The 21,020-nt window shown below is 43.0% G+C and overlaps 2 protein-coding genes across 2 annotated transcripts; both read right to left on the bottom strand.

Moving 5' to 3' along the window:
• Nucleotides 1-2,246: 2,246 nt before the first annotated feature.
• cdh17 (cadherin 17, LI cadherin (liver-intestine)) lies at nt 2,247-14,778 on the bottom strand. The gene is made up of 18 exons (XM_041943185.1): nt 14,731-14,778; nt 14,131-14,226; nt 12,857-12,994; nt 12,616-12,751; nt 11,663-11,821; nt 11,153-11,305; nt 9,597-9,802; nt 9,351-9,482; nt 9,095-9,245; nt 8,024-8,233; nt 7,849-7,925; nt 6,644-6,832; nt 5,858-6,102; nt 3,579-3,709; nt 3,086-3,310; nt 2,861-2,971; nt 2,583-2,699; nt 2,247-2,410 (listed from the first exon to the last, which is right to left on the bottom strand). Exons 1-18 carry the CDS (start codon nt 14,776-14,778, stop codon nt 2,322-2,324), a joined length of 2,613 nt encoding a protein of 870 aa, XP_041799119.1. The 3' UTR covers nt 2,247-2,321.
• Nucleotides 14,779-18,062: 3,284 nt separating this feature from the next.
• On the bottom strand, nt 18,063-19,972 carry gem (GTP binding protein overexpressed in skeletal muscle). The gene is made up of 4 exons (XM_041943199.1): nt 19,618-19,972; nt 19,320-19,396; nt 19,012-19,216; nt 18,063-18,921 (listed from the first exon to the last, which is right to left on the bottom strand). Exons 1-4 carry the CDS (start codon nt 19,970-19,972, stop codon nt 18,638-18,640), a joined length of 921 nt encoding a protein of 306 aa, XP_041799133.1. The 3' UTR covers nt 18,063-18,637.
• Between the last annotated feature and the right edge of the window lie 1,048 nt (nt 19,973-21,020).

Here is a 21,020-nt window from a genome sequence, read left to right as displayed (position 1 = left end):
TAGCCCTGAATATCGCAGCCTTTAAGCAGTATTGTGGAGGAAAATTCAGACAAAGATTGGCTAAACTCATTCAACTCATTTGGTTTACTGGAAATAAGTTTCTTTACATAACATTTCGGTCGGTTGCATGCCTCATTTCCGCTGCAGCCCAGATGATTTTCCAGGAGTACTTCGTAAAAGCCGACTGAGTGACATTTGCTTATGGAATTCTGTGGGATTAAGACGCAGGACGTGTAATAAAAACCATCCCACATAAACAATACCTGCAACAGAGCAGGGCTTCATGCCTGGTTCGTTTAGTTATCCACCACCAGGGGCATATTTAGACAACGCAGTGTGATATTACAGCCAATTATGTCCTTAAAAAATGACACATTTTGTTAACTTTTAAAGCAGAGGACGTCATTTCAGTCTTCAGTTGACAAAATTATAACATTTTACACGAAGTGCACAAATTCTAGTTGTATCTTTGGACGTAAAACAGACACAGAGAGACAAACAAAGTGTGGATGATAAGTAAGAGGACGGTTACCTCCTGCTGCCCTGAACCTCAGTTTGGAGTTTAATGATAACAGCAACATCAAGACAAAGAGCTGTTGAGCTAAAACCTGAGGAATAACCAAGATTTCTATGTAAAACGAATGATATTTTCTTTTCTTCTTTCTAAGAACGTTTTGACTTAATGTTTAAATACGCAACACACACTGGTGTCGAATCTAATAATTGTGACTGATAGTGATGCAGACATGTCAGCATGTTCTCTTAGTATCCCTATATTAAGATAAACGGGCAGAGGCTTACAGGTAAACACTTGGGAAGAAAACGAACGTGTCTGCGTTGCGATGGTGACGTTTGATATCCAGAGGTGGGCAGGTCATCTGTCGCGCAGTTTACACTCCCCATCTTTCCTCCACCTCCTCTCTTCTGTCCCTCAAACTTTCAGCTTCACCCACCAGCTCTCCAGGACTCTCTGCGAGCGTGAGTGCGTATGTGTGTGTGTGTGTTGTTGTTGTTGTGGAAAGTGTTGCCGGGATACATGCGAGGAGAGAGTGCAGACATAAACACTGGAGAGGCTCCATGTTGAGTTTGTTGTTACGGGGCTGGAGCTCAGTCCACTCTGCACTCAATTTGGCTTTTGGAAGTTGGAGCAGGCCGTTCGATGACTCATCTCAAACACACACACAGTTATTCACAAACGCGTCACATGGACTGGAAGGATGAATGGTCGTGGCAACACATGTGGCACCCACATTTAGCTCTCACATGTGTGTCTGAGTGTGTTTGTTTTGTTTTCTTGTTTTTTTTTGTTTTTTTTTGTATGTTGCAGCCTCTTTGTGCTGCATAAAAGCCCACAATCATGCCATCCTCCTTTCAGCGCCACTAACAATCTGTGGCTTGTCTCCCACCGTCTCAGAGCTGACTCAGAGCAGCGCTCTCTGCGGCAGCTCCGTGGCCTTGACTGCTCAGTGACAGAGCGGCAGGGAGGGGGAGGAAAAGAGGGACGCATCAGCGCTGACTGTAAGCGCAGAGTAAATATTAGTCAGAAAAATGAAGAGAAGGCTTTCTGAGGAAGGAGAGAGCGGCGAGGAAGAATCGAGCTGAGGTGCGGAAACTCAACGATCACCTGCAGCACCACGCGTCCGCCATGACGCGTACACGCACCCGTACACACAGACACAATGATGATATGAAAACCAAAGTGGCTCCCAGTTTCTTTGTTTAATTGCACATTGCAAAACACAGTAATTGCTGATCATCGTACAGACAGCACTCTGACAACAGTCATATTCTGGGTGTTTCCTAATATCAAAGCCACCTCCAGCTGTTGCACAGAGCTCAACAGTTATCACATTTAAGTTCTCAGCCAAAAAAAATGAATTATGTTGGATGATGAAACTGCTAATGAAACCACCTAAGTCTGGGAGTGAAATTTAAATAAATTACATCGACAGCCTTTATAAATGCATGATTAGCATGGGGCCACCTGACAGTAGAATTAAGTATGCACTGCACTTATTAATCAAGCTCAACTCCGTCTTGTAAATAAAATAAAATAAGCTAAAGTAAATGTGCGTGTGCATGTGTGTATGTGTACATCTGCCTTTGTGGGAATAAACTTTCAGGCCTTGGAAAGTTGGTTCAGTCCTCACTTCTGCTGTTGTCCCCAACCACATGGTAAGAGGGACCATTGAAGTAGAATAATGGTAAAGGCTCGGATTGAGGGTTTAGGTATGGAGATGTTACAGTTACGGTCAGGCGATAAGGACTGCATTATGTCAGCAAGGGGTATAAGAACATATGTGTGTGTGTGTGTGTAGTTTCTACATCATGGCGTTCCTCTCCCCCTCTTCAGTCACAGCTTTCTTCTTGCGTTTATTAACGCGTTTGATCACTATGATGAACACAATAACTGCAACAAGACAAAAAACGGATGCCAGTTACAGCAGGGAGCAAAATGGAGTCAGCACCACCAACACAAAACTAGATAAGAACATCAGACTGCACCGCATACTGGACACTGCTTCATGTTTGAGTCAGCGTTACCAGATGACGGATGTTTAAATCAGGTTTGTCGGACTTACTGCAGAATCCCATAGTGCCACCCAGGATCCCAATAGTGGCTCCCATTCCATAGCTGAAGCCACGGTGATCTGGTGCAGTGTAGCAGTAGCCCAGCTCTGTGCAGTTACATACTCTCACTGGTACAGAAAGCGACAGAAGTGTGCATTAAACTTCAGAGACGTGATGCACAAAAGTGTCATTGTTTGGTTACACCATCAATACTTGTCAGGACCAATTCATTTCCATTTTTATTTTTTTCAGTATTGGCTGACGTACACTTATGAAAGAATTAGCTCACCTTCAAATTGCTGTGTTACTCCCATGCCTGCATTGTCTTTAACGTTAATGGGGAGTGTCAAGGTTTTATCTTCAGTTGGTATTCTCTTCAGGGTCAGTATAGCTGTCGTGGCTGTATGACATAGAAACAAAAACAAGGGAAATATAATGATCTAACTGTACAACTTTGCAGTTTTACCATCTATTGACACGCCACTGCAATAGTACAGTAGGTTAGTGTGCGTACCGTCAACCCTGTGCAGTTCCCAGTTGGGAGATTTCTTGCCGCTACCCAAGGTGAAGGTGAAGGGCTCGGAGAAGGGAGCACTGTCTGCATCTTTGGCCTTGATTAGCACCGGTTTGGGTTTCTTCGCACAGATGAAGGCCTGGGTCTCCGTCAGTTTGGGGACATGGTCGTTCACATCCAGCAGCCTCACAGACACGACCTGCTCAGAGGACTTCTCTGGGTTCTCTTCAGAGGGAAATCAGAAGGCATTCAGTTGCATAACATACAAACAAACAAACAAACAAAAACTATATCCTTTAATGCTATTAAAAAGACTGAATCTACTTCTGTACCGTGTTCTTTGTTAACATCGTGTCTGCTTTTTAACAAAACAGCACACAACCAAAAGAGTGTTGTGAGCCAGAATACATTTAAAACTTGTGTGGCCTTTATAACAAGCGATCAACAAGACAAAAAAAACACTCTAATGAGCTTTTTGAGTCTATTATCTCACCCTTCTCAAAGGCTGTGACAGTAACTTGGAAAGCCTCCAGGGTCTCTCTGTCCAGCTTGCTTTTGGTCTTGATCTGCCCTGTGGCAGCGTTGATCTCCAGCCAGCCCTGAGCGTCACCATCCAACTTGAAACTGCACAACACACAACCACAATTACACACAAAAACACACACATAGCAAGCAGATATTAGGACTCATCCATACTACACCAGACACTGAATTGGGGCCCAGGGGAAAAAGTGGTTGTCAAAACAAATCAATAGTCTGTTTTGGGTACACGTGATAGTCCTAACAGATGAAACCCCAAACTAGCAGCCAGTAGGGAGCAGTAACGTTAAAAACAAAGCCAATGTTGATCTAGTGGAACAATGCCTGAGCTATGACAGCGATGGATGTGTGTGTGTGTTCAGTCTTCTATCGTACAGTCCATCTTGTTAGAATCCAGTCCTTAAACTGCAGAAGAACGTGAACAAATAGTGTCAGTGCTGTCTCCCTGAGGTTTCTAAGAAGATTTTTTAAAGTCTGTGTTTGGGTTTACAGTTGGGACAGTTAGCTAGAACTAAAGGATAAACAGTTTCAATAATTAGCTTAAAGTAGAGCATAAACAGTTGGAACAGTTTGCTAAAAGTAAAGAATAAACAGCTGGAACAGTTAGCTAAAAGTACAGAATAAACAGCTGGAACAGTTTGCTAAAAGTAAAGGATAAACAGCTGGAACAGTTAGCTAAAAGTAAAGGATAAACAGTTGGAACAGTTAGCTAAAAGTAAAGGATAAACAGTTGGAACAGTTAGCTAAAAGTAAAGGATTAACAGTTGGAACAGTTAACTAAAAGTACAGAATAAACAGCTGGAACAGTTAGCTAAAAGTAAAGGATAAAGAGCTGGAACAGTTAGCTAAAAGTAAAGGATAAACAGCTGGAACAGTTAGCTAAAAGTAAAGAATAAACAGCTGGAACAGTTAGCTAAAAGTAAAAAATAAACAGCTGGAACAGTTAGCTAAGAGTACAGGATAAACAGCTGGAACAGTTAGCTAAAAGTAAAGGATAAATAGTTGAAACAGTTAGCTAAAAGTAAAGGATAAACAGCTGGAACTGTTAGCTAAAAGTAAAGGATAAACAGCTGGAACAGTTAGCTAAAAGTAAAGGATAAACAGCTGAAACAGTTAGCTAAAAGAAAAGGATAAACAGCTGGAACAGTTGGCTAAAAGTAAAGGATAAACAGTTTGAACAGTTAGCTAAAAGTAAAGGATAAACAGTGGGAACAGTTAGCTAAAAGAAAAGGATAAACAGCTGGAACAGTTAGCTAAAAGTAAAGGATAAACAACTGAAACAGTTAGCTAAAAGTAAAGAATAAACAGCTGGAACAGTTAGCTAAAAGTAAAAAATAAACAGCTGGAACAGTTAGCTAAGAGTACAGGATAAACAGCTGGAACAGTTAGCTAAAAGTAAAGGATAAATAGTTGAAACAGTTAGCTAAAAGTAAAGGATAAACAGCTGGAACTGTTAGCTAAAAGTAAAGGATAAACAGCTGGAACAGTTAGCTAAAAGTAAAGGATAAACAGTTTGAATAGTTAGCTAAAAGTAAAGGATAAACAGTTGGAACATTTAGCTAAAAGTAACGGATAAACAGTTGGAACAGTTGGCTAAAAGTAAAGCATAAACAGCTGGAACAGTTAGCTAAAAGAAAAGGATAAACAGCGGGAACAGTTAGCTTATAGTAAAGAATAAACAGCTGGAACAGTTAGCTAAAAGTAAAGAATAAACAATTACAGCTTTCGTAGTAAGAAAATGCACCAAATCAATCTTGACAAATTTAGCTGAAAAATTCCTAAAACAATACCCACTATTTGTAGTGTTACTTAACATTCATGTCAAAATCAACTGAATGAACACTTTTGCTTCATTACAGGTGATGTTGATGAAGGTGTACTTGAGTTCATCTGACTGGGATGTGGGGATATGTCAGATAAAAAAGGTTGTCAACCACTGCTCTATTAACTAAGTATTTACAGCAGCAGTGGGATCAACTCAAAAGCAAACTTCAGAGCCACCATAGTTTTGGACACGTATGGTGGTGTATGGCACAGTGAAGGTATATCGGGCTTTGCTTACACAGACAACACTTGTTATTAGGATCAGTTCATCAGTGTTTTGTTTTTTTTATGGAATTTGATGACAGTAAGGCCTAATAAGGTACAGTGTATTTTACCAAGTAAAATCCAGTGTAAATTGTACAGCAGTTCTGACTGGACCACTGAGCAGCTATTTGTGTGTGTGTTTACCTGATCTCTTTGCCCTCGGGGTCCTTTGCCTCCACAGTGAGCAGCACCGATCCCTTGGTGGTGTTTTCAGGCACAGTCACATCCAGGATGTCCAAACTGAACTCTGGAGCCTCGTCGACGTCAGTGACAGATATGAACACAAAGGCTGTGGATTCGCTGCCGTACTCCAGACCTTTTACCAGCGGCTCTGGGTTACGAGCATCAATCTGGAGCCTGTAGGTGGGAGAGGACTCAAAGTCCAGAGGCTGTCAGGAGACAAGGAAGCTTGTTAGAACAAGCAGGAATAAGGGAGGCAGAGGAAATGTTGAAGGCCATTGCAGAGACAAGTGAAGGTCACCACACAGACGTGATTCTGTTGGAGTTATATGTTGCAATGAAAAATATGATCTGCCAAGTCACGATAACCCCCGAGAGGCAGCGGTACCTAGATAATAAGTCAGATCTGGCAATTATAGAATCAGCTGACACTTGGGAACAGCAGCTATCGGGGCTGATGATTTTCATAAAGAAATTTATTGAATAATAAATGTTTGGTACCTCTTTATTTGAAGGGGTGTGCATAAATCTGACATGACACTTGTTATGAACATGAGTTTTTCTAAACGTTTATGACTGTTGCCATTAAATGTCATTCGATCAATTACATAATTTTTAACGGGGCTAGAATTAATTGCCGTGAAAGATTCCTTCATGTTCATGACAGGTGTCATGTAAGTTGCGAATAAAGTGTTACCAGATCATATGTGTGAGTTTGCATGAGATATGTGGAGGATGGAGATACTGTACCTTCGCTATAACCAGTTGGCCAACGCCTTTGCCGTCGGTCTGCACAGCAAATATGCCCTCGTCGTCGCCTGCAGAGATGTGGAATTCGATGCGGGAGCTGCCGCTCTCTGCGTCATCAGCGTCTGTTGCCCTGATGGTCAGCACTGTGTGTCCCAAAGGAGTGTCCTCCGCTAGAGTGTGATTGCCATACTGCACACAAACACATGCAGAGACGTGAAGAAAACCATCAAACCGCCTGAGAAACAGGAGACAGGTGGCTCACATACAGTGGCGTGCACAGACTTTTTGAAGGGCAGGGGCGAAAAGGAAAAAAAGGACACATATAGCGCATCCTCGCCACTGAAGAGGGCACTTTAGCACGCATTGTGGCTCCCAGGGGGCACTTTAGCACGCGTTTTGGCTCCCAGGGGGCACTTTAGCGCGTGTTTTGGCTCCCAGGGGGCACTTTAGCACGCATTTTGGAGTCCAAGAGGGCACTTTAGAGCGTGTTTTGGCTCCCAGGGGGCACTTTAGAGCGTGTTTTGGCTCCCAAGAGGGCACTTTAACACGCGTTTTGGCTCCCAGGGGGCACTTTAGCGCATGTTTTGGCTCCCACTGGGCACTTTAGCGCGTGTTTTGGCTTCCAGGGGGCACTTTAGCACGCATTTTGGAGTCCAAGAGGGCACTTTAGAGTGTGTTTTGGCTCCCAGGGGGCACTTTAGCACGCGTTTTGGAGTCCAAGAGGGCACTTTAGCACACGTTTTGGAGTCCAAGAGGGCACTTTAGTGCGCGTTTTGGCTCCCAGTGGGCACTTTAGCACGCGTTTTGGAGTCCAAGAGGGCACTTTAAAATGTGTTTTGGCTCCCAGGGGGCACTTTAGCACGCGTTTTGGAGTCCAGGAGGGCACTTTAGTGCGCGTTTTTCAAAAACTGGGCCACGAGGGGGGGGGCGGTCAGTTTAGCACGCGTTTTGGAGTCCAAGAGGGCACTTTAGCACACGTTTTGGAGTCCAAGAGGGCACTTTAGTGCGCGTTTTGGCTCCCAGTGGGCACTTTAGCACGCGTTTTGGAGTCCAAGAGGGCACTTTAAAATGTGTTTTGGCTCCCAGGGGGCACTTTAGCACGCGTTTTGGAGTCCAGGAGGGCACTTTAGTGCGCGTTTTTCAAAAACTGGGCCACGAGGGGGGGGCGGTCACCCCCCCGTGCACGCCACTGCTCACATACTTACATCGTTCTTCTCAAACACAGGCGTCTCGTTGTTAACGTCAATGACCTTGACGACGACTTTACATTCTGTGCTGAAGACTGCGAGAGAGAGAAAGCCATGAGTGCTTTGAGTGAAAACTTGAGACTCACCTCTATTTCCAGGTGTGTCACCGCACATCATGCAGCATGCGTGTTACCTGGGTCGCTGACCCTGACGTTGAGGTTATACACCCGCTGGTCTTTTTGATGCAGCAAGCGCAACAGCTGAATCCTTCCAGAAGAATCGTCGATGGAGAAGGCACTGGGTGTGGTGTCGGGACTCTGGGACTCAATGGTGTAAGTCAGTTGAGCATTCCGTGTCCCCTCTTCATCGAGATCATAGGCCAACAGCTCGCCTACCAGGCTGCCTGGAACCACAAGAACCACGACTAACAAATATCCTCCAGAGGTCTCAGATGTAGTAGATGACTGCAGTGCAGAATCAGCGAGTACACACATTTTGAGACCTGCTCTAAAGGGACCGTGCGAAATGTCAATAACAGCAATAAACATAATTGAGAATAAGATATTTTATCTTATTTTTTGCTTTTGATCTAATTTAACAGGGTGTAAAACAACTTTTTTCTATGTTCTAATTTCATGAATTTGTCATTGATTTCAAATGTTTATTGCTAATGGATATATTAGGAATTCCACCCAAATAAAATGAACGCTAAAAAAATACAAATGCTTTATTATCACTGAGTTAATTCACTTGCTGGGGTGAAGAGTATATTTGCTATTTACATAATATAGTACATTAATCAGTTAGGATGTATTATTATAGATTAAGATACCCAGCAGTATATTAAGTAGTTACAATTAGCCCCAGCGTCACCATCTGTAACATTAAGTCATGCTTACACATTAATGCATCCACATAATATATCATAAATGATTCTGAAATGGGCCATTCTGCTTATGGAGTTCACCTTTTGTATTTTGGGATTATTTTGATGCTAATATTTCTTATTAAAGTCAAATTTTAAAAGCAAGACTTTTACTTATGTATTTCTACAGTATGCTGTTTTACTTAAGTGAAGGATCTGAGTACTTCTCCCACCTTTTTTACTGCTAACGTCTGGTAGACATGTACTCAGAAATGTAGAAAACATGGTGGGATTAGAGCAAGAGAAGAGCATCTTAAGAAATACGTGGGCTGAAAGAGGCAACGTGTAGCACACTCCATGCCATGAATGGGTTATGTAATAATCACACACACATCTTACCTATTGGCTCTCCCTCCTGCACCTCAAACACACTCTCATCATTTTCACACATTGGCTTGTTGTCGTTCTCATCCTCCACCAAGACTTGAATCTCCATGGGTGGATCCACCTCCTGGCCATCGTTGTCCGTCGCAATCACCACCAGGGTGTACTGAAACCAAACCGACACAGGTTTAAGAATAATCTGCAGAAGCAAGGTGCTGTTTCTCATGAGATACAGAAGATGTATTGAGCAAGCGAAGCACATGTTGCGTACCATGGCTCTGTCTTCTCTGTCCAGCTCCTCTGTCAGATATATTTCTCCATCTTCTGTGATCTGGAAGGGGAATTTCAGCTCTCGCTCTTTCTGCGTTAACCTATAGATGGCGTTGGGCTCATTAGACTGGACCTGGATCAAAGAAGGGAGGAAAGAGGCCAAAGTGGGATGATCAGTTACCGGATATAGTAGGTATAGTGAGCGGTTGTAGATTTGTGTAGAGCCGGGATGTGCGTCCCACCACACCTTTGCAATGGCCAGAGGGTACGTTTCCTTTAAGTTCTCTTTCACAGTTACCGGTCCAGGATTGACCCAAAGGTTTTGCCGAACACTTATGTGGACTCTGGTGTTTCCACTCAGCGCCATCTCAGATGCTCCTCCCATGTCTTGCACACGCACAATCAGGGTGTAGTCTGGATCCTCCAGGGGGTCCAGAATCATCCTCCTCATTTCTGACACCACAGAGGAAGATGAGGGTTGCAGTTACAGACATTGTACAGAAGAGAGGAAGGGAAAGAAAAAGTTTGAGCATCACAAAAACATTTCAGTAGATGTCTAATTCTGGAAAGCTGAGTCACGTGGACACAAAGTTCGAGGCGTCTTTCTTCTCGACCCTATCATGGAAAGTAGTGGCGGCTAAACCACTCTTCCTGGACGAACTCATCAACCCAACACCCGATAAATCACATAACCAGCACTAATCGGCGACAGCCGTTAGTGTCTGTGTTTATCTGAAACCAGCTGTCAGTTTCTATGCTCCACAAATCCCTCGACTTGGATCTGGCATCTGACACATGTCGATGTAAACAAAAGAATATATGCGGTTGTGTGTGACAGGTAGCATTTATTGTCATTATTAATCTGCTAGTCAAATTTTTGATCAATGCCTTAATTGTCTAAATTATAAAATGTTGATTCAAACGTTCTCGCAATCTGAGAGACGGACTGCTTCATTGTGACACTAGAAAACCATGTGACTCCGTCTCCAACCTACAGCTTATTCCACTGTGTCCTAACTCGCCCTAACTGTGTCCTTTTTTATGTCTAAATACTTTACACATGAAAAATACACCAAGATCCTTCATAAACTGCACAACACACACACACACACACGCACACACACACACACACACACAGTTGAGCCTTTTGGCTTAAAGGAAGAACTTAATTAGTGTCTCCACTCAAGGTTAGAGCTAAACCATCAGGAGAGGACGCATGAGTACATTCATTTATTTTATCTACAATCATGGAGACATGAACGCAGATAGAAATGGTGCCTTTTCCCAGATTGTACCCGGTGGCAGATAAAATTGTACAGTCAAAGTGAGGCTTATAGGGAACCAGTCCAAACGCTAATGGTGTCATTGTTCTATGGTCATTACATTGTGCGATCAACACTTACTTCATAATGATACGCTTCAGCAAAACACCAGTTTAAGATACATCTTTGTTCTTTTGTTTCTGATGTGAGTACAGTGCATGGGATGCAGCGCTTGGATCAATTATCCAACTGATTTGTAATCCTGATTTTCCAATGACAATCATACGCCTGCTCTAGTTATGACTGTATATGTGTTTGCTACATGTCTTTTGTCCATTTTGACTCTGATGAAGACACAGTAGCGTGGAAACGTTGGTGTGTTTGCACAAATAAAGGCTGCAGTCGGTGTACTCAAGTTTTTCCTTCAGAATATAAAACATTGTTTAAGATGGCATTACTGAGATTTTTTCTTATATGTGACTAATCTAATAACAGACGACTACTGGTTGCAGCTCTACATGAAACACATCTGTATACAAACCTGCTCTCTCCACACAGGTGAAGAAGGGGTTTTCTTCATAGGGGACTTTCTGCACTGAACAGAAGTCGTCAAACTTTGTCTTCAGAGTGTCAATGCTACGAGCTTCTCCTCTGCTGTACTGGATGCCCTCTCTGGCCTTCAGCATCTGTCTCCCTGTTAAGGAACATGCACACATCAAATACTGTTCAGCACGATTCCACACATTCAAAACGTGTTTTCATACGGCATCTCTACCGTCTCAAGGCTGTCCCACAGATGTAAACAGGCATCTTCACATGCTTACATACACTCAGAGTAATCTGTGATCAACATCACGCGACACATTTAGGCAATCTGCCTCCAGTCACTGTTAATCTTGAACACATAACATGAGCTGTGTAATCTGGATTTACAGTGGCACTATACTGCCAGATTACAGGCCGAGGTGGACAGATTACAGACTTTCCCACGGGCTGCCCACCTACTTCTGCACGATGTCTGGGTTCATGTCTGCGCATTTGTGTGATTTACCTTCTTCTGTGGTGGAGATCTCCCCAGTGTGAGGGTCGATTTGGAACAGGAGGACGTGGTTTTTGATGGGGATCTGGCTGACCAGGCTGTAGCTCAGTTGAGCGTTGGGGGTCTGTGGGTCGTCACGATCCAACGCAAACACACGCAAAAAAGGGACGCCTGGAATGAAAGAGGAAATTGATGTTTAAGTCTTACCACAGTGAGGTGTTGGCCTGAGTATTTCAAAACAGAGAAATATAATGATCACAGATCAGTTTTTACACAGTGAACACATAAGAAATACTACAATACTGCTTATCCCACATGCATGTTAGGATCCCTTTAGTAGAGGATAGTCTTGAAGAACCGGAATAGTGCCTTTAGGTGCTTCAACATATAATCTACACATTGATTATACTTTATTTTACTGCTGAACACATTCAAAAGCGCATCAGTTTGTGGGTTTTTTAAGAGAGGTTTCCTCCATTAAAGACAGCCATTGTCTTCCTTTTAGTATGAAAATCAGATCAGCTGTCATCACATTGAACATTAATTCAGCTTTATTTCTTCGCCAAAGTTATTTCATCATTGCATACAGCTGTAAAGAGGGAAAGCAGTTTGTATACACAGTCCTGACGACGGTTTCACAAAGCTCCACTGATCTGCGGTTGACACTAAACCCCACAGGACACCTTTATGTTCATGTTTTGTATCTGATGGGTTAAAACATGCAAAATAACAATGTTTTAAGATAAGGAATTGCTTCAATAGGGATCAGCTGTTGTAGCTGCCTGTGATGGATTGTAATTACTCAAAACTCACAGCCTTAAGTGTGCACAACCTGTATGGCCATACTAGCTGTTCTAAGGCCACTGCACATATTTTCATCCATGTCACTGATAGCCTGAAGAGCTTTTGCATTTGGAGTGTTTCCTTTCCTCTCATTGAAGTACTTACTACACACACACACACACCTGTTGGACTGTGTTCTCTAACCACAGCTGAGTAGACAGTCTGGTTGAAGTACGGAGCATAGTTGTTGACATCCAACACATTTATGGTCACATAAACTGGATCATCCACGACTTCATCGTCCTCCAACGCCTCCACCTGGATATGGTCGCACACACACGCAACACAAATATATATAAATACATAGCAAATACACAAGTATAATTTTCTGTGTGCTTATAAGAAGAGAGAGGGCGACCTTACCATGATCATGTAATGGTTTTCTCGAGACCAGTCCAGAGGTCTCTCCAGGTACAACCACCCATCATTTGAAATCTTAATGTCCTCCATACCTTCTCCACTCAGCCTGAAATTATTAACCCCTGGATGGGTCACCTGGAACTATGGAGTGAAAGATGGAGGGAGGGAAGATAAAGAGAGTTGTGAAAACAACAACAGATTCATTTTAAGGAAGGGAAAGTACCAATACAACAATACTGTAAAAATACTCCATTACAAGTAAAAGTACTGCATTTAAACTGATACTTAGGTAGCATCACACCGAAATATTATCAACCAAATGTAATGTATCAGAAGCAAAAGTCCCCTGTGACTGATAAATTATTCTATTTTACATGATCATATTGTTAATATTCATGCATCAACGAGTAAGTAGCATTTTACTGTTGTGACTGGTCCTGGTGCAGCTAGTTTTAACTACTTTTTATACACTTAGCTTGTTTAGCTCAAATGAGAGAAATGTACAAAAGGATAAGAAAGAAAACTAGTTCAGTGGTGCCCAACCTAGTCGTCACAAGATAAATCTGAGGGGTAGTGAGATGAACACATCAGTGCTCACATATGTGTATTTATTTTTCAGACATCTCTCAAATCTTTGCTTTCTGTGAAATATTGGATATTTTGACCTCTTTGAGACACACACAATTATTAAAATAAAACAGTTCAGAGGGGAAATCAGCCCTAGTAGATTCTGCTTTTGGGACACATATTCACAATTAAATTAATAAATTCTTATTAGTGTGTATATTAGTAGCATATTGGCTCTTTATTAGTCATCATAAATCACTTATTAATTTCTTATTCTGAGGGTTAGGGTTATTAATGTTTAGGGTTAGGTTATTAAGATCATGATTCATAAACAACAACTTCCTGACTTACTAATAATAAGCAGTAATTAGGAGGTTATTGAGGAAAAAGTCTTAGTTAATGGCCTCATATGTGTAGAATATGGTCATGCAAAATAAGACATTAATAGGTGTTTTATAATCACTAATAAAGAGCAGATATGCTACTAATATGCATGTTAATGTATGTAAAATATTAGCCTGAAAAGTAACGACGGCTGTCAGGTTAATATAATGCAGTAAAAAGTAAAATATTTCACCTTAAATGTAGTGAAGTAGAAGAATAAAATAGCATAAATGGGCATACTGGTAAGTGAGGTACAAGTACATCAAAATTGTGCTTAATTAAGTACAGTACTTGAGCGAATGTATTTTCTTGCATGTGTGTAATACCTGATGTATGGGATATGGCACTTGTGTCCCCTCTGGCACATCCAGCTCTGTGTTCTCAAACGGGCCCTTCTTTTCCTCCAGATCCTTCCCACCAGCCTGTCAGAGCACAGAATCAGAGGTCAAAGGTCACTGAATATTGTACAGGCAGAGGAACAGTTGAACCTCTCACACTCACGCCCACATTTGTCCTTTTCGCTTTAGATCTGTACTGTAGCTCAACGTAGTCAGGCATTGCAGACAGGTTTTACAGCCCAGTTATTTATTGAACCAAAATGACCCGACAATGGGAATTCTTAAATCTCACTGCAGGACAGGAGAGCAAAGTCTACACACGAAGGATTAACACTCAGTACAGTGACACTTCACACTTCCTTTTAGCCTTTTAAATAAGTTACCAAAGGTTTTCCTCCAGGAGGCTTTAAATACCATAAAAAGTCTGCACACATGCACCTCTTATGAGCCCAAACTGTAGCATAAATTTTACATTGCATAACTCTACCCATTAATCCAGACTGAGTGTTTTAACAGGTTTGTGTATTTGGGTATTTACTATGAATATGTATGGAAGTGATGCAGCAGTTGGCAGTGTTATGTACTCACAATGCTGAACAGGAGTGGGAGCAACAACAGACGCACCATCGGTGTCATGATCATAGTCTGGGAAGGAGGAGGAGGAGGAGACATGGGGGATAGGAGTTAAAAAAAACAGTGAAGGAGAAAGCAGGAGGTTGAAGAGGCAGAGAGGTGACAGGAAGCGGAGGATTTAAATGACACATTTAAATCCTATTCACTGTGCTCTGCTGTTAAATTCTCTTGCTTGCAGGAACAATAAAAACTGGTGTGGATAATTGTTAGTCAGTCCATCTAGTTTCTCTATACAGCGCAATGAGTTATTCATTCATAAACACAAAAACCTTGCAAAGAAAATCTCTGTCCTTATGCTGTCTCTCTCTGCTACATACTTTGAGCTGAACGTAAACTGAAAGTCCTCATATTCACCTCCACCCACACAACCAGGTGTGTTCACCATCCACCTCGGCCCACAGGAGAAACTGCTTACATGCATGGCAAAAGTCTGATTTATTTTTTTTTTTCAAGCCAGCTCTTCACAGTGGATGTCAGTATGAGGTACCCAAAGGTCAAAGTGTGTAAGCTCTGTGACAGTACAGTAGTCAGAGTCTAAAATAACATAAGAGCCCTTGATTGTGTGTTTGTATGTGTGTGCGGTTTGGGAAACCGGTGGGTTTCGAGGTTAAAAAATGAGGAGAAACACATTTACCGACATATGGAAGATGAAGTACAACAGTATCTTCAGTGTGTCTCAAAGAAGCTTGAAACTCAATGTTATATGCAGTTGGCAGCAAACTATAAAGCACATACACCGCTGTTTGAATTCACATTACTATGACACTGCTTTGGACAACGACAGTACAAACATGCTATTCATTAATATTAAAAACGACTTACATAACATGCATAATGTGACTGTGCTCAACAATGGTACCAGAAATGTGTTGATAAATGACCGAGATTGAGATTTCTGGTCTCGTAAAGGTCAGCTGCCACAGAAAAGTGAAGGTGACATTGAGTCGTGGCTAATGACCTTTTAGTAGCTCAGCACACCTTTAAAGTCACCGCCCTGCTACGCTCCTAACACAATTTTTACTTGAAGTTGCCTGAATTTATTTCTCACCAGTTACTAGTATTTCTGTTTCCATGTTGACCACTCCCTCTGCTGACTGGCATATTTTAACTAACGAGCAATAGCTGGTATTACCAAACCACACATCCACTTAGAATGATTTGACTGACTCCCAGTGAAGAAAACATTGTAGAAATTACATTATTTACTGTGGGCAAAGTGGCAAAGCTGTATGACACAACGATTTAGGTGTGGCAGGCCCTCTCTTTCGCCTTTTAGCACAATGACTGAATGACCTTTTTTAGGCTAAATTTCAGCCGCTATGATACCAAATCTAATGTCCCATACAGGTAATATCCCCCCAAAGTCAGGCACTGGCAACAACCCAGGAAGCCAAGGACAAGAAGCAGTTGGTTGTCAGACACGCCAACGCCTGACACTAAGGCCTTGCCAAAGTCAAGTCAAGATCAACAGCACTTCTTCAACAAACTGAAAGCATCCGACGCATCAAACACAACCTGTTAAAATCAACAGACACAGCCCAGTTTGTCTCCTTTTCACACCCCAAAATCTACTCCAAATACTCAACATTTCCAAAACTGGCCGTGAGGACGCTTACCTTGCTGGAGCGATCGAGTGAGTCACTCCTCGGACTTCAGAGTGATCTGAGCAGCCCCATACCGTCCAGTCAAACGTTAACCAGGTGTTAACCAGCTATGTTTTATTGGATCTAATGATTGTCTAATCACCCTGCCTTCGCGCCGCACTAGCCAATGGGAGGTAGCTGAGAAGTGAGACAGGAAGAGCAGAACAATGTACAGTATTGTGAAAGACAAATCCATTATTAATGCATTTAATAATCAGTCTCTGATTTTACATAAATCTTCAAATGCTTATAGTTTCACTCCTGTTTGTGGTTTATAGTTGCGATAAAACAAATTGCTCGAGGGAATCTCAGCCTTAGTCAAGATCTGTACTTTGTAGATTGCATGTGTGTAAATTGTGAACAAAAAGAGAAAAAAATTGAACAAAAAGGGTATAATAATGGGGGAAATCTCTGGAGAAATCTGCTATTCAGCGTTCAGTTTCTGATTTACCCTCAGACTTTGACCTACGCACCTCTGCACTGTTTCCTGTGAGATTTTCCATTCGTAGGAGAGCCTGATAAGGAGCTGTGTGCAGACAATGGGACCAACAGATTACACTGACAGTCCATTGCCTCAGGAGAATGCAAAACTATTGGGTCATCAGGGTGATTCAGCAGGTCAAGGCACATATCATAAAACTGTTAAATAGTTTGGTTCCAGCTCATGTTCCCATCTCTCTCTAAACTTTGCCTTTTATAAAGTGTCTAAATTAAAGCAAAAGAAATGCCCTAAAGGTGACCTTTAAAGAGGATGTCAGCCTATGGTTTGTCATTGAGCATTATCCTCTATCTTCAAGGCCCCACCTCACATATAGCAGGGATTATCTTGCATACATCCTGATGCACACGCTACCATCCTGGGCTGAAAGCAGTGAGCTGCAGAAAGCTGCTTGGAAACCAGGCAGAGCAACAAGGCCATTTGTATGAATTGTAAGAAAAATGGGCTGCGAGTGAGTCACTGTTTCACAGAACCTGTGACTGCAGTGTTGAAGGTCCAGCTGATGAAGCCATTAACTCATATAGAAGTGACTCCACTATGTAAAGCATGAGTCCATGTATCTGCCTTGATCCTGTGTGCAGGCAGCCTGATAGATACTCAGGCCAACATGCAGCAACACCATCTGCCCGACACCCCTGTACAAAACACACACACACACACTCACTTCCTGGGCTCCTTTGAATGTTACCTTGGCAACACATTTTCGTGCATTTCCCGACAAAACTGAGTTTGGGATCTGAGCAGGCGGTGTCTGAGCATGATGTTCGGTGTCACACTATGACCCAAATCTCTGACCAGTCAAATCACTGTGCTCAATCAGATGTCTCGCTCTTTTTTTCACAAACACACACACACTTGGGGGGGGGGGGGGGGGGGGGAATTTGGTTGCTGTTAGTTAAGCTTTTAATGTCACCACCTGACTCATCTTTTATCAGCACAGTTGTTTGTGCGTCTCTTTTGTGTTAAAGCTGACTCACTCATGGTAACATCTCATTAGCAAGGTTGAGATGACAGACGAAAGGGACCGTTTTCTATTTCCAAACTGGATGATGTCACTTTATTTCAATAAGCAACACTGGGGCTACATACAAGTAGCAAAATACATGACATTATCAATCTGGTACTTATTTACAGTAAAAGCGCAAAATACAACACGTTAGAAATAAACTCAAAATAACTACTGAATTATCATCATACAAAAAAATGACATCATCAATAGCCTACAACCGGCAATGTTAGCACTTAGGGGTCGACAGATGACATATTTGGCAGGTGTGAGAGCAAAAGAGCTGCGAGAAGAAAGGACAGAGAAATCTAATATCAATTTCTTAGTTCAAACACAGAAATGAACATCACATCCTTCTGTCAGTTTGACATTCATGCCACACAGACACAAGTCTCTGCGACTGGAAATGTCACTTCATTTCCATTCCAGTACACATGCTGACAACCTGAGCGCAGCCCACTTAGTCTAGTTCAGACTGCAACATATGGATGACAGTGCAGAAATGTTGCAAAACACTTCTCACGTAAGCCACGCTGGCTGTGCCGGGGGCAGATGCGAACACACTGTGGACTGGGTGAGAACCATCCAACTTCTGGCCCTTTACAGGCAGGCTTGTCTCCAGCCCGTGTCCACATATTCTGTCCTCCAGGCTGCAACCTGTTAACCTGCTCAAAGGTTTAGCATATAGGTCAAAAATGAGCATCTTTCAGGCTCTTACAGCACAGAGAGATCATGGCAGGACTTAGATTTGAGCCAGAACGCCACACTGGGATTGTTCTTTGCCACCACCTTGTCGAGGAAGCGCTTGGCCTTCATAGGAAGGCTCTCGCGGCGTGCGTTACAGTTTATGTGCCTGCGACGCTTGTTGGCTTGCTTGGAGTCCCGTCGCAGACGCAGCTGTCGCACTATGCCGTGAAAAGCCTCCCAGACGTTGTGCTGCATGGCGGCTGAGGTCTCGATAAACTTGCAGTCAAACACAGCAGCACAGGCACGACCCTCTGAAACAGAAAGCCAAATGTCAGCACATGCATGTAGAGAGCAGTGAATAGTGCTCATCGCACTCAAACAGACAGACTGTGTCTCCTCACCGCTGGCTGACACCTCTCTGCGTCGCACCAGGTCACATTTGTTCCCCACCAGGATGATTGGCGTGTGCTGGGCAGGACGGAAGCGGCGCAGGGTTATCCGGAGCTCCGAGGCTCGCAGGAAAGAGGCCCGGTCAGTTACAGAGTACAGCAACAGGTAGGCATCACCTGTCTGCATGTAGCGCTCCTGAGCCCAGGCGTTGTCAGTCTGTAAAAAAGACAAGCACACAGATGTAGACAGTGTACTGACAGGCTGGACTGATGTGTGCCCTCCTGTGATTCACAGGTCAATGCATCTTGTCTCATCTCACCTCTGAGCTCCATGTGTCCAGCAGAGTTAGAGTTGCAGGCTCTCCATCCACTTCAATTTCCTTTTCACACACTTCATCTAAAATACAACACAGGAAAATTTAAGTAAACTCATTGACTTGCATTTTGTTGACAGCAATGTGTTGGACATAATCATAGCATCAAAATAATTATAATATTATTCTGGCAAATTACTGCTACTTCATCTAATCTGTTTATGCAGTCATAATAAGTTTTGTAATTTATTTATTTAGAAATAACATTACAATAAGTTGCATATGGTTGCCATCTTTCTCTCACCTTCACACAGCTCGCAGTCATCACTGTCCATGCTGTCCGCAGCCCCGGCGAAGATGCTGGCGAAGGACGTCTTCCCGACCCCGCTGGCGCCGAGAAGCACCACCCGGTACGGGCTCCCGGGTTCCGTCGGATCCCCGGCGGAGTCGGTGGAGATGAACGAGTCTGAGGAGGACCAGCTCCCGCGGCTTCCGTCCGACTCCCCGGCGGAGCTGGTGCAGGACTTGGAGCGGGAGATGCAAGCCGGGACCCGGGTGAGGAAGCTGTCCGTGAGCAGGTGACTGCCGGGGTCGCAGACGCTCCACCGGTGGAGCTCGCTCTGCAGGCGGAGGCTGTGCCGGCGCACACTGGACATCATGGTGCCGGCGACGAAATTAGGATGGACTGGATTAACCGACAGCGGTGGGATTAAAACCGTTTTGCAAGGTGATGCTTTAACCTGTTATCACACGGAAAACACCGCCAAAAAGAAAGTAAAACGAGTCGATTTCTTCCTTAAAAGTCGCTTTTACACCTCATCCGCTTCACACACTCGTGTCCTTTTGACACTCGCTTCAAACAAGAGCGCAGAAACTCTGTGAAGTGTGTCAGACTCAGCGGGACATGAGTGCAGCCTCAGTGAGGCACACAGACACAGATCAGAGCCAGTTCAGACGCAAAGACGTGAATCCCGCATTAAAAACGAGGTTTCATTCGGTTGTTAAATCCCGGAGCGACAGTCGGAGCTGGAGTCTTGTTGATGTGATGCTGCCGTCTGTCTCAGTAATCTCCATCTGAGTGCGCCTCTGAGGCTCTGATGGGGTTTCCCTGCATGTGGTTTATATAAAGAAGTGGAGGGAGGGGGTCGCACAAGTGGAAAATGAACGTTTACAGTGAGGTGATGGGTATCCACTGCTCTGACTCACTTTCTGACCTGATCTCGGATTATATTTACACTAAAATGGTGCAACAGGGATGTCGAGCTTTAATAACATCAAATAATTCAACAAAGCAGCTCTTTACACAACACATACAGCAGTATGAGGTTTTCTGGAGATTAACAGATTTAGACTGGGCTGGATGCTGGTGTTGGGATGTAACTTTCAGTACATTTCCTCATGTGCTGCACTTAAAGCTGCACTGCGCAACGTTTGACAGAAGAAATAACACACTCATAGGATAATATTGCTGTTTAACTAACATAACTGAATTAGTTCACTGACTTTATGAATCTTCTCCACTTGTGTAACTCTCACAATAGCTTTGCAATTTGTGAAAATGCTAAAAAAAAAAAAAAAAAAAAGATAGTATAGTATATTTACTTCACTGCATTCCTGTGGAAATATTTTGTACTTAAAAAAGTTCTTTTGAAAGCTATAGTTTTGTCCAATTCAAACCTTCCACAGAAACAGTTAAATAAAATATGA

This window comes from Chelmon rostratus, chromosome 8 (assembly GCF_017976325.1).
Source record: "Chelmon rostratus isolate fCheRos1 chromosome 8, fCheRos1.pri, whole genome shotgun sequence".
NCBI classification, from domain to species: Eukaryota; Metazoa; Chordata; class Actinopteri; order Chaetodontiformes; family Chaetodontidae; genus Chelmon; species Chelmon rostratus.
This window is presented reverse-complemented; position numbering and strand designations above follow the sequence as displayed.

What these genes read in the sequence shown, in the direction of transcription:
- gem (XM_041943199.1), bottom strand. Translation starts at nt 19,972, where the DNA reads ATGATGTCCAGTGTGCGCCGGCACAGCCTCCGCCTGCAGAGCGAGCTC. An exon ending in TGACTGCGAGCTGTGTGAAG is followed by an intron (nt 19,397 to 19,617) that starts GTGAGAGAAAGA and finishes GTTGTATTTTAG; the next exon opens with ATGAAGTGTGTGAAAAGGAA. An exon ending in CAGAGAGGTGTCAGCCAGCG is followed by an intron (nt 18,922 to 19,011) that starts GTGAGGAGACAC and finishes TTTCTGTTTCAG; the next exon opens with AGGGTCGTGCCTGTGCTGCT.
- cdh17 (XM_041943185.1), bottom strand. Translation starts at nt 14,778, where the DNA reads ATGACACCGATGGTGCGTCTGTTGTTGCTCCCACTCCTGTTCAGCATT. An exon ending in ACCCTCTGGCCATTGCAAAG is followed by an intron (nt 9,483 to 9,596) that starts GTGTGGTGGGAC and finishes TCTTTGATCCAG; the next exon opens with GTCCAGTCTAATGAGCCCAA. An exon ending in TGGCACTATGGGATTCTGCA is followed by an intron (nt 2,411 to 2,582) that starts GTAAGTCCGACA and finishes GTCTTGTTGCAG; the next exon opens with TTATTGTGTTCATCATAGTG.